Raw genomic sequence first — 12,606 nt, 5'->3', positions numbered from 1 at the left:
TCCTTGGCGAAGCGGCGAAGCTAGCTATTGATCGTGGAGTCGTGGATCATTGTGTCTGTTCGTCTGTTCAAACAAACAGCCTAATAGTTGTCAACATTTGTAAACGAGGGGAAACTGTTCTTGCGCATTTGCCAGTAAATTTTTCGTCCCTTCTCTGACTCAGTAACAAGATTTCACCATGGGAAATGATGGTGGTACCATCCCTCGAAGAGACGAGTTGGTGCGAATGAAGAAGAAAAAAGAAAAGGTTAGGAGCTTCAAGGGTTTTGACGTATTGCGTTGAGGTGTGCTACTACTGTATCCCTATGTGATAATTGTGATTTCAGAAAGATAAAGATTCTGAGCTTTCATTTCGGTGGCGCCACTGCAATATTACACAAGAACCTCTAGAAGAACCTATAACAGCCTGCGGTCTCGGTAGACTCTATAAAAAGCAGGCTGTTATTGAAGCGTTACTAGATCGCAGCATACTTCCACCCTCAGCAAGTCATATTAAAAGCATTAAGGTGCACAAATTGTGGTAATGTTTTCATAATCCTATTTCTCTTTCAAGTTGCTAATCTTTCCCCGACTCTCAGGATGTGCGTGACCTACGCCTCACACCAAACCCTTCTTTTAAGGCTGGTGCTGAGAAGGCTGGCTATGTTGATCGAGCCACTTCTCCCTACATTTGCCCTCTTACTGGTCTTGAAGTGACTGGCAGATTCCGGTTTGTCTTTTTGTGGACTTGTGGCTGTGTTTTTGCTGAACGGGCCATGAAAGAAATTAAGGAAAGGAGTTGCCTGAAAGTAAGTTTACAGTTATTGTATTATGCACAGTAGAGGGGAACATGGAATGATATTTAAAATAAAATATTTTTTGACAGTGTCAGACACCTTTTAAGGAGGAAGACATAGTCATCCTTAATGGGTCTGATGAAGAAATTGATGGTCTCCGTGTGCGCATGGAAGCTAGACAAGCTCGGTTAAAAGCTGATAAAAAGGCTAAGTCTGAGGCAAAAAAGAGGAGCAAAACTGCATCCGAACAATTGGTATCGGTAGAGTCGAGTGCTACTACAGTCTCTGTTGAGACAGTTTCTGATGTCGCACTTCCACAAGTTCCTCAGAATGAAACTGTAAAGCTACCTTCCAAATCGAAGCTAACACCAAGTGCTGCTAGCTCATCCAAACTCCTTGTTGGAGGTAGTTTCAAGTCAAATCCAGGTAAGTCACATCCAACCTAAATCATGAGGGTTTGAACTTCTGTTTCAGTGTTCTTCCATTCAATTTCTCTCTTGTTGCAGGAGATAAGCGTGCAGCTACAGACAAAATGAATGACCCAGCATTCAAGAAGTCTAGAGAATCCTACCAAGTGGCTGCTGATCCAAGAGCATCAGAAGTGTTCAAATCTCTCTTCACCTCTCATAAAAGCCATGAGAAGCAAACTCGGGCCCATTGGGTAACATACAATCCATTTTACAATTGAAGCAAAATTACTATCTGTATATAAACATTTAACTGTGGATAAAGAAATAAGAAACTAAACTTTTATAAAAGAAATATTACAACTTGTGGAGAATAAATGATTCCAATCTAAGGAAAAACAAAATAGAAGCAGTGTGTTCATATTCTTGAATAAATTTGTTTAATAGATTCAAAGTTGAAGCCTGAAGCACATAACAAAATGTCCAACAATCGCATGTCAAGTATCCCTATTTTTGTGGTGCTGACATAAATCCGCTTGAGACAAGGCTCTGAAATTAAAGCCAAGATTATTATTATTAATTTTTTAAATATACATAATAGATTCTATCCTCAAATAATTTTACAGGAACAAAATAAGCTCACCTTCAAATCATCAATAGTTGTATCCCATTCATGAGCTCCTATCATTGGTACTACTTCCCGAAAGAGCTTAGTTACCTTTGCAACATTTTGTTTGAAAGTTGCAAGTACTTCACCAACACAGACGCTCCCCTCTTTGTCACGCCAACAATCGTAGTCTGTCGCCATTGCAACTGCAGCATAACAGAGCCCTGCTTCTCTTGCAAGACATACCTACACGACATTAAAATTAGTTCAATCAGGTAATCTTGGCAAGGATTAGTAAGGTAGCGTGTAGTAGGTTCAAATTAAGAACAAACCTCTGGAACCATGGTCATGTTTACGAGCTGAATACCCCAACTTTTGTACAAAAGACTCTCTGCTTTGCTGGAAAAGCGGGGTCCTTCAATTGTGACACAAGTGCCTGTGGGACGCATTTTTAGACCTAATTTACTTGCTGCTTCTAAAAACAATTGACGAGTTTCAGGACAAAAGGCAGGATCCATGGGAACATGGCAAACACCCATCAATTCACTGTAACTGTTATCGAAGAAGGTAGCTTCACGAGACTTAGTTCTGCACAAAAAAAAGTTAAATAAAATATGTTAGCATTGAATAAAAACAAAATCAGGTCTAGAAAAAAGATAAGCTGACAAAATTCTTATGTTGTACCTGTCAACAAAGCTGTCAAGAAGGACAAGATCACCTGGAGCTATGTCTTCTTGTAAAGAACCAGTTGCAGTTGATGCTATAACATGAGTGCAACCAAGAGTTTTCAGTGCCCAAATATTAGCTCTATAATTTACCTTGCTTGGCATAATGTCATGTTTGCGTCCATGTCTAAAAGGCAATACAAGATGTTAGACAAAAAAAAAAGTTTATTACTCAATGAAAAGCAAAATTTACCCTGGAAAACTACAATACCTTGCCAATAAGACGCAGTTCACTCCGCTTATTTTGCCTTCAATCAGGCAGTCGGAAGGTTCCCCAAATGGTGTAGATATCTTATGTTCAACTCGACCCTCCAAGATGTCTGGATCATTAAGACCTGAGCCACCAATAATACCCACCTAAAATAAAATAAAAAAAAAACACATGTAAGTTGAGTTGATAAGAATGGAAGGAAGGTTTGTGTAGTATCACACAACGAATTACCTTTACTTTATATTTCCCCATGATGACTAAACTTCACTTTTAAACAAAACAACAACCAAGATAGCACTAGAACTAGCGGAAGGTATAACAAAAACGTTCGATGCAAAAGTATACACGAAACCCGCAGCACCGGCGTTTGGTGATACCGTTGTGATATGTTATCACATGTTACTTAGCATGTTATATGGTTTTCTAGCTGGCGTTAGAGAAAGAGAGAGAAGAGGAAGAGACAAAGAGAAAGAGAGGAAGAGGGAGAGCGAGAGAGAGAGACAAAATTGAGTTAGGGAGAATCGACTATAAACAATTCAAAGCAAAACCCACCCCAAAACCTGTTGGTTGTAGTTCACCGTTCACCAGTTTACTATTTTCTTTATTAGATCAAATGTTGAAAAGTTTAAACTGGAACCGTTTTCTTAAGTCATTTTTCTATAGTATCATTCGAGGTCCAAGAAAAAAAAATTCGAACATTTTTTGAGACTGGAAGAAATCTAAGACGCAGTGAGCACACAGAGACAGAAGAGAGCAGAGAGTTTGTAGCCCGCGAAACATCGGCGAGTGTTGTTCATTGTTGTGAGAGGTGGTGTGTGTCTTCAGAAATATCGTTGTTTCTTTGTTTGTTGCGAGTTTTCTGTCGTTTCGCTTAAGTTATCTAAACACATTAATCACAATGTTTGATAGCAATGGTAAGTAGCCGTCTTTGTACTCATATTTTTGCCGTGAAGTAATTCAGAGTTAAAGACGTAGGTTAACGGAGGCTGGTCAAACTAGGAAAGTTTTATAATTTTTCTGTCAAATATACTTTGTTTGTTGCTTACATGTGTCAGTTACGCCTAGTTTTGAATTGGCTCTTAGTCCTCCTTTATTATTTTTTATCTTTTTTCTTAATTACAGAGGGTGGTGGTTTTTTCAATGCTGACAATTCCTTCGGAGGAGGAAGTCCTCAAGTATCAAAAAAGGTGTGTAATTTTTTGAGGGCAGAAGTGTTTTGATGTATTTTAGCGCTCAGGTTACCAGTCATTGATAATTTAATTCTCATCACAGGGTGACCAGAAACGAGCTCAGAACATCATGCCTGTGACTGCCAAACAAGTTCTCTCTTGCCCGGATGATGGCTTCAAGGTTGGAAGCCTGGATGTTTATTTAGTAAGTAGTTTAAAGTAAAACCTAAGTGCTTTTTGATTCTAGTACGTTGCCACCATACTCTTCTCTTCCCTCTTCAATGAGGGGAAAACTAAACTGCAGAGTACAGTGACATTCAGTGACACCTTCAATTTCTGATCTGAATGAATTACATTCATTTCCGCTCAACAAGTGCTTCTTTGTGTAATAGGTCACACTCGTTGGTATCGTCAGAGCGGTCGAAACAACTTCAGTAAAGATTACGTACACTTTAGAGGATAACACTGGATGCATTGAAGGGGTGCATTGGATTGATGGGGTGAGTTAACATTCCTATACCCACCGCCAATATCTGTCACTATTATCTTATAATTAATGCTTCTTCAATATGAAATATGCGTTTGGTTTCCAGCAAGATGAAAATGGTCAAGCAGCTCAACCACAAGTCGTCGAAAACACTTACTGTAGATTATCAGGAACTATTCGATCCCAAGGGGAGAAACGCTACATCATGGCATTTAATATTCAGCAAATTGAAGATTTCAATGAAGTCACTACACACTTTTTAGAAGTTGCTCTTTTCTTCAAAAAAGCTGAGGCTTTGTCAGGCATGGTACGATTTGAAAATTAGTTACTCTTGCTGTATGTAAGTGAATATTGCTGTTTTAGGCTATATATCATTCATATTTGCAGGGAGGTGGAGGTGTTCAGGACTCAGACATGAATGGCACTGTCAATAATGGTAATGGTATGAGTAATAATCTGAGCAATTCCCTTATGACATCTATTGTTCAGTCAGCACCTATTCATGGCCTCACAAGTGTTCAAAGCAAAGCCCTAGAGGCAATCAAGGTGAGGATTTAAAAGAGAACTCTCCATACATCAGCTTTTTGGCAAAAATTTTTAATGTGACATTTTTTGTTTACTAGAGTTGTACTGTCGAGAATGGACTCTACTCAGAAGATTTAGTGGAGCATCTTCGGGGAGTGGCTTCTAAACATGAAGTGATGTAAGTGTGCTACGGCCCCTAAACTTTCATTTTTTGCAACAGACCACATATTTTAAAACAATATTTTCCTAAATTTGCAGGAATGCAGTTGAATTTTTATGTGGGGAAGGCCATGTTTATACAACAATTGATGATTATCATTTCCGTAGTACTGATGGTATGTAATACCTGTTGGAAGTACATTCATTAAGATTTGGTTTGTACATATATGTAATCTTGTATTCAGTAAAATTTCCTTTTTTTTAAATTTCAATCAACTTCATATTTATTTCTCTTGCATTTTCTGCTCTTAATATCAGGGTGAGGTTGAGAAGGTATACTTTAAGGTGCAATTTGTTCACTATCAGCAGTCACCTATAAGTGTTGTTTATTTATGCTTAATAATAATACAGGGTATACTGAATTAAGACTAAACATCCCAAGGCAATACGAACTTAAATTACTGTACAGTCACCGATACTTTCAAGTTTTTTAAGCAATGCAGACACCAAGACATTCAAACTTTGATGTTCAGCAGCTTCACAGAAGCTACTAGGGTCTATTGTAAATTACACAACATACTTAGTTCAAATGCCATGTATACTTTCTAGAAGCGAGGAGATTTTAAGATGTAACTGCCTGGGAGTAGAGTAAAAACAATGAGCTGATTTGTAAAGAGAATTATATCTACCCTATGAATGTATTGTAACTTAAAAATATGGCACAGTTTTGAAAATTAATTACAAGTGGACAGATTAATAATAGGAATTGTGTTAAATTAATAAACAAACATAAAAGAATGTAGATTGATCAGACAAAAGGGAAATCTGTTACACCACAAACAAAACTACACAAGCTGAGGAGCTACTCCATACATACATAAATACACAATTGATGAATTGCTCCCAAAATAAAAATGAAGAAATAGAGAAATTGTGGCCACCAACCTCTTCAGTCCATTGATTTACTGGTCAGACTTATGTGCTGCGTTCCATTTTGAGCATGCAAAATTCTGCAAGACAAATTTCTTCAATTGTTTTTTTTAATATTTTAAGCTAAAACTACAAGTTAATAGGTGAGAATTTGTCATCTGAACTTCCAGAAACAAGATGCAGTTACAAGTCAACATTCAGCAAAAGAGCTGGTTCTACCTAAATTTGAATTGCATCGGCTTGGGACTGCTCAGCTCACTTCAGAAATTAATTCACACATGTTATTTTTTGTTTTTTTAAATATAAAAGTAATAACTCCCATTGATAACTTGCCAAAATGTTTTCTTGGCAAATGACTAGGTGCCTCTTTACTTTCTATACTCCACCTGGAACAAGCTCGAAAGATAATCAAAATTGACTAATCACACAGTACAGTATTCAAATTTGAGTGAAGCAAGCAATGTCTTTAACAACTTTAACAATTGTGATGTAGAGGCACTAGCACAAAGCCAAAAGACAACTTTCAATCTTAAGTTGACCAGGGGAGCCCTGAGCCAGCAGGGTTACCACTTGGCATCGGCACTATTGACCGCACTCCCCGGTCCAATCAATCAATCAACAAGTCAGTCGCTTTACTGCTGTTGTGCTGGATAAGCCATAGGAATGAAAACACCACAAAACTTGATAATTTTAACAACTGCATGTCTAGCTAGATTGAGTGGCACACAGTCCCATTTCCAGAAAGCATTATTCTACTCTTATGAAGATTAGTATTAGTAAGAGCAGACAAGTGCATCTTGATACATATGAATAGACACGGATGGTAGGTGGTCCTCTGATACAACATAAAACTCATTACCCAGCAACATTGGAATGAATTCTGTTAGTGTCCGAGCTTGCTAGAAAACTGGGTGCAACCCAAGAAGACAAAATGACAGTATATTTTATAAAGATATAATTCTATCATGAAACACCTTGTATTTTTAAGAAAATTAACTACACGGACTCAAAGTAAGCTTACTTGCTTCAACATATTGGAACCCCTTTGGGATACCCAGACCTACCAATGGGTATGTGATGCTGATTGAATGAATCATTTAAAGCAATAAAATTATTAATTTAAAAAAAAAAAGAAACACCACAAATATCACCAACAAGACAAGAGATTCACAGTAAGAAAATAAAGGAGATAAGAAGATGGCAAATGATAACAAGGAGCAATTACCTTATGCTCCATGCATTCAACTTACAGTAAACTAAAACTCTAAGTTTGAAATAAATGAAATAAATATTTTATACAATGATATAAACATATATTTAATTACAAGTATGAAGCAGATTAGAGGCTCATTTTTCAATGAGGAAAAATATGTTCTGTAAAAAAACATTTCATAGAATCAGCGATATTTCATGAACAGAGGAAATTAAAAGGGTCCAATTTTCACAGGGAAATGATTACAAGTTAATTAAAAACCGGGTGGTGGTACAATCATGTGCGTAAAAACATTAAAATTAGAATAAAACCCTTGACAGTAACAAACCATTACTAAAAGCTGGCCAAATTCTACGAAAATAAAGAAAAACGGTAACACGCAATCTCACACACACAGAAAAACCCAGAAAAATATAATTTCTGGAGTAAAAATGAATACTAATTAACCACAGTATGTAAATGTGCAATGAAGACCATGTGGAATATTGAACTGTCATGACAAAAAGTTTAAAACAACAACAACAGACATACGGTATAATTATGATGCAGAAAGTACCACTTTGAACTTATAAGCGGTAAAAGCATGTGGAGATATTTTGCAAAATCGGTCCTCAAATATTAGATTAATTTTATACAGCCCATGACCTTAGATAAGTAATATCATATATGATGGATTTGTTTTTGTATAGCAACAAACCAATGGCAGTGTTAACAGAAAAACCTTACTAAGCATGAGAGAAAGAGACCATTTCCAGTCGGATTTTAATAATGATTCTGGTTCGTAAGTCTATAAAAATTGAAGTCAATCAAAAGAGAGCTCTCCCCAGCACTTCCCCACCCGTCCCCGCCAGTCCCCCTTGCCTGGGGGCAAACACTCCCCTGGCCTGGGGAAATACATGCGGGAAAGGGTGGGGAAAGTGGTGCGGAGAGCCAGGGAGAGCTCACTTTCGGACCAAATTCTTATGACACCATTAAATAAATGTTTTGTTATAATAATGGGGGAAGAGGGAGATTTGAAAATTAGGTTTACAAGTTTGTTCTCAATATAAGAATATGATGAAGAATCATACAAACAAGAGAGAAAATCATTGTTCAAAGATGCATGGTTTGATCAAATTTTAGATCACCTTGCACAGAAAGAGAGAAAATAATTCAAGAGTAACTAAAAGTCACAGAAAAGAACAAAAAGTTCTGTGTCAGGCATGTCTCAGGCTGCATAAATCAATAACAATTATTTCCTAAAACATCATAGCTCACTTTTACATTTGATTGGATGAGTATCTTAATTACACTAGTTGCAACTCACTTTTAAAAATTTAAGAGTTAAAAAACGTCCATACAAAACATCTTAAAGCAATAAGAATTCTGTGTAACTAGAATGCCACAAACAGCAAGTCCAATCTAGATATAAAAAGTCTATGTCTGAGCTGGTCGTGGCAAAGGGCGCACAAGATAAAGTTTCTCGCCTTGCTTATTTGTGTAGATAGGGGCACGTTGATAATGGTCAACTAGCTGCTCCAGGGTGTGAAATTTGCGTTGACCAATGCAGTACAAAGCACCTTCAACGTGAACTCGGAAGTGTTTGTTACGGCCAGGAGCTTTCAGTGAAACTGAATAGTCTCCCATCTGTATGGAAAAAAGAGTCATGGCAGGAGTTCTATATTTAAATAGACTTCATAGAGAAAATATCTAGGCTTGAACACTGAAATAAACTTACATTTGTTTCACTGTCTCTTATCAGGAAATCTCCATCATGTCCTTGTTGGTTCAGTAAGTTGTCACACTGAGCTCGTGTAACACTACCAAAATACCATGGCTTCCCAAGCAGGTGTGGTCTATCTAAGGTAGAAGGGCCCGTCTTGTTACTATTACCTTGCCTACGATCTATTGATTCCACTGGCCCTCCACCAATTCGACTTTGATAAGGCTGCGTAAGATATTCACTGAGTTCCTACACACATAAAAAATTTAAATTAGTAGTCATACCAGGAAAGACTGATAACAATGGGAATAATTGCTTTCCATACTTGGAGATAGTTCCGCGGCACCAGTCCAATTTGTCCCTGACCATTTCGAGCCTTATACCACTCAGGATCAGAAGGAGGGCGGTCCAAAATCTCCAAACGATCTCCCTTCTCAAATGATAACTCTTGATCGTTGGTTGAATTGAATGAGTATAATGCAACTACAATATCAAGAACATTTTCTGCCATAGCATAAGTGTGTAATGTGTCATCTGCATCACACTCAGCCTGAGTGTAATTAGAAGGAAACCATCCTGCTTGACTTCCACTTTGACCTCTCCACCATCCATCATTGCTTTTCTCTAAAATCAAAATACGAGTACCCTGGGAGGGGGAATTAAGACGTCCAGAGTTAGTACTCTTGAGTAAAAGTACTGTATAAAATAAATGTAAGAAGCAGATAAGTGCTTACCTTGACTAGTGACAGCTCATCTGGCTGCTGAGCTTGATAATTGTATTTCACAATTGCTGTGCCAATTGCCTCTGATGGATCTGCAGGCAGGCGCCGAGCCATTGAAGGTGATTCCATCACCCTAGAAGGAGAGTTACCAGACGGAAGAGTTTTTGATCCGGAACCCTTTTTAACTTTCTTCTTGATACTGAAAATAAGCATACATGCTATGAATCCAATAAAAAGATAATATATAAAAACATTACTTTTAACACAAATGATTAAATTCATTACCTGTCAAATAATGATGGTTTCTCTTTCTTAACATAGTTACTCGGAACATAGCCCGCTTGACTGCGTGCATTTTGAACACGCCACCAATGCTTAGTATCATCTAGCAGTACATAACGCTCATTTTTGCGTAGATCAAGCTCCTGGGCACCCTGAGCAGTGTAGTCATACTTTGCAACAACATAGCACACATCATCTTGGCTAGCTTTACCTGCAAATAATAAAATTAATGTAATTAATTCCAATTCTACTAAAACCTTTCAAAATTTGCTAAGGGGAGAGCAAGACACAAAATTTACCATGCGAACGCATTGCAGCCATGTGTTGGTGAGTTCGCTCGTACAATATCTTTTTGTAGTAAAGATTAGTGTTGGCTAGGCACTGAGCGTGACACAAGGAGTGGCAGGCGGCTAGGCACGATGCATAGCACGATGCACTGCTGGGTGCAGGTGGGTGCGCCATACGCCTGCCACATCAATTTCAGCAAGCCACTGCATGAATGTCTTGCATCATACCACACACCAACAAGTTATATCATACTAAAACAAAAGGTAAAAAAAAACAGTGTTTCTATTACTAACTCTACCATGCGCACTAGCAAGTGAAGACCTCAAAAATCAAAACAATTAATACTGTGCTAAGGAGACAGAGAACATAGCAGTCAAATTACAATAGACTGATAAGTAAAACTAATATACTGTAATGAGGCTGATAATGCAAATGAAAAGAAAAAAAATGTCAACACTGCTTTCAAATGCACTACACACAGATCGACATTTGAAGCGGAATCTGGTTTAAAATCAGCAGGACACAAACATTCAAAAACATGCACTTTTCTGCTACCAATATACCAGAACGCATTACAGCAGAAATGTCTCACAAAACAGTTCAAATTTATGACAGAGGTTCTCTCAGACTGCAGGTTAAATTAATGACATATTAACTAAAAATTTGTTTATTAGTAAAGGTACAGGTTCACTTCAAAAGTCCAAATGGGCTAGTGTATAAATCATGTCAGCATCTGTCAATACTGCTGTAACCTTTGAGCAGTCTAGAAATATTTACAGGAGACAAAATTGGAATTAATAGTTCGGAAGTTTAATTTACGAAAGTCATAGCCGTGATTATTTTCGGTAGACAAGCTAAATAGAACTATTATCTGAAACATATGACTCATAACCGACAACCTAACCTTCCCTCGGTCACCGAACCCACAGAACAGACTTTCCTGGTGCGTATAGAAAACTTCAGCACAACGTTTATAAATACCTATTACTTATATTGCATTCATAGAATGAAAAATATTTTATTCGCGGGGAGTAGAACTCTCCCCATAACAATAAACAAATAAAACTTCACTTCAGCCGAGTAAAATTTGGTGAGACAGATCTTCTAATTTATCATACTCTACGATTTTTTAAGAATAGAAAACAGCTTTAATAAACAAATCAGATATTTAACAATATTCTTACCAATTTTTAAGCTTGACATATTCCTCGGCGTATCATATAATTAAGATTTTATTACACAATAAGCCTCTCCCACTCTCACCGGGCACCCATTAGCAAACTATAGTTTGGGTGGGTGTCAGGGTTGCCAGGTCCGGAGTGAGTCAAGTCGCCAGAAGAGGGCGCTCGAGTCGCCAATCGTCGCCAGCCGCCCAAGTCGCCAAAAATCGCCCGCCACAGATTCAAATCGCCAAAAATCGCCAACCTTTTTGTGGGATAGCCAAAAAAGAGGCAAGCGAAAAATAAACTCGGGTAGCATCCAAGAGTCATCAAGTGTGACAATGTGGCGAGCTGCTGGGCTTATTTCTGAGAAATTCATCTCCCCCGGGCCGGGAAAGTACTAATCCCTTCGTAATCCTCGCTTCCGTGGGGTCAGGTAGCCCGAGTCGCCCAGGATCGCCAAACTTGGAGGTCAGTCGCCAAAAATCGCCAGGTCAAAACACGAATCGCCAAAAAAATCGCCTGGCGCCAGGCCGTCTTTTTAAGTCGCCAAACCCGGCTTCAAATCGCCAATTTGGCGACAAATCGCCACGTCTGGCAACCCTGGTGGGTGTATTCCTTTGTGGATTTAGCTGTACATCTCACATTTCGATGATTTCCGCAAAGAAATGTCGAGGAGGAATGTTGATTGTAAGGAAGTCAATGAATCTTACAATTCAAAAACGATTTCAAACGGTTTCTTCAATTAATACAAAGGTTTAGAGTTTTCATTGGGCTACATCGGGCTAAATGAGTCTTGACTACATGGAACAAACCCTAAAGAAGAATACAAGAACAAGAAACGAAAACAGAACAGAGATGCAAACCACGGAGTAACATAGATGGAGCCTCGGCTGTGCCCGGTCTCCGAATGAAAGCAGGACCCGACTTTCGTCCGTGATCCGGAGTCTACGGAGCCTGCCACAGAGGGCGTTGGGAGCGCTATGGCTTGGATTTAGCAGACAGTGTCAACAGCCGGCTCTTGTTCGCTATGTTTTGATCTCCAATTGTATTGTACAATTGCCACACATTCGTTCAATGATACGCCGCTAATTGCATGTCTTGAAGTTGTCACATATCTGCGTTTACTATCGGTCCGATTTTGGCATGGTTTTGGTTGAGAAACCAGAAGAAACGTGAAAGAACTGTCATCAAAAGTGCAATGAGCACAATGAGCAAAATGATCACAGAGTTTGGTGTTAGA

The 12,606-nt window shown here is 38.3% G+C and overlaps 4 protein-coding genes across 5 annotated transcripts; 2 read left to right on the top strand and 2 right to left on the bottom strand.

Moving 5' to 3' along the window:
• The first annotated feature begins 37 nt into the window (after positions 1-37).
• LOC113209765 (replication termination factor 2) lies at positions 38-1,592 on the top strand. The gene is made up of 5 exons (XM_026427447.2): positions 38-247; positions 327-506; positions 579-788; positions 866-1,202; positions 1,283-1,592. Exons 1-5 carry the CDS (start codon positions 179-181, stop codon positions 1,462-1,464), a joined length of 978 nt encoding a protein of 325 aa, XP_026283232.1. The 5' UTR covers positions 38-178; the 3' UTR covers positions 1,465-1,592.
• An 8-nt stretch (positions 1,593-1,600) lies between these two features.
• Positions 1,601-3,181, bottom strand: LOC113209767 (S-methyl-5'-thioadenosine phosphorylase). Its single transcript, XM_026427448.2, has 6 exons — positions 2,958-3,181; positions 2,727-2,872; positions 2,475-2,642; positions 2,123-2,378; positions 1,827-2,036; positions 1,601-1,732 (listed from the first exon to the last, which is right to left on the bottom strand). Exons 1-6 carry the CDS (start codon positions 2,976-2,978, stop codon positions 1,691-1,693), a joined length of 843 nt encoding a protein of 280 aa, XP_026283233.1. The 5' UTR covers positions 2,979-3,181; the 3' UTR covers positions 1,601-1,690.
• A 151-nt stretch (positions 3,182-3,332) lies between these two features.
• Positions 3,333-5,338, top strand: LOC113209768 (replication protein A 32 kDa subunit). Its single transcript, XM_026427449.2, has 8 exons — positions 3,333-3,640; positions 3,849-3,913; positions 3,999-4,100; positions 4,288-4,395; positions 4,489-4,689; positions 4,770-4,928; positions 5,006-5,085; positions 5,166-5,338. The coding sequence occupies exons 1-8, from the start codon at positions 3,625-3,627 to the stop codon at positions 5,248-5,250; spliced, it is 816 nt and encodes a 271-aa protein (XP_026283234.1). The 5' UTR covers positions 3,333-3,624; the 3' UTR covers positions 5,251-5,338.
• Positions 5,339-5,435: 97 nt separating this feature from the next.
• Positions 5,436-11,533, bottom strand: LOC113209764 (cytoplasmic protein NCK1). 2 transcript variants are annotated; one of them, XM_026427445.2, is made up of 7 exons: positions 11,388-11,533; positions 10,215-10,454; positions 9,919-10,126; positions 9,646-9,832; positions 9,237-9,557; positions 8,927-9,160; positions 5,436-8,835 (listed from the first exon to the last, which is right to left on the bottom strand). In XM_026427445.2, exons 2-7 carry the CDS (start codon positions 10,375-10,377, stop codon positions 8,626-8,628), a joined length of 1,323 nt encoding a protein of 440 aa, XP_026283230.1. In that variant the 5' UTR covers positions 10,378-10,454; positions 11,388-11,533; the 3' UTR covers positions 5,436-8,625. The 2 variants fall into 2 exon arrangements, with proteins under 2 accessions (XP_026283230.1, XP_026283231.1); XM_026427446.2 differs by lacking the exon at positions 10,215-10,454 and having other exon boundaries at positions 11,388-11,529.
• Positions 11,534-12,606: the final 1,073 nt, after the last annotated feature.

The sequence above is a fragment of the Frankliniella occidentalis genome, unplaced genomic scaffold (assembly GCF_000697945.3).
Source record: "Frankliniella occidentalis isolate FOCC.00 unplaced genomic scaffold, Focc_3.1 Scaffold101, whole genome shotgun sequence".
Lineage (NCBI taxonomy): Eukaryota > Metazoa > Arthropoda > Insecta > Thysanoptera > Thripidae > Frankliniella > Frankliniella occidentalis.
This window is presented reverse-complemented; position numbering and strand designations above follow the sequence as displayed.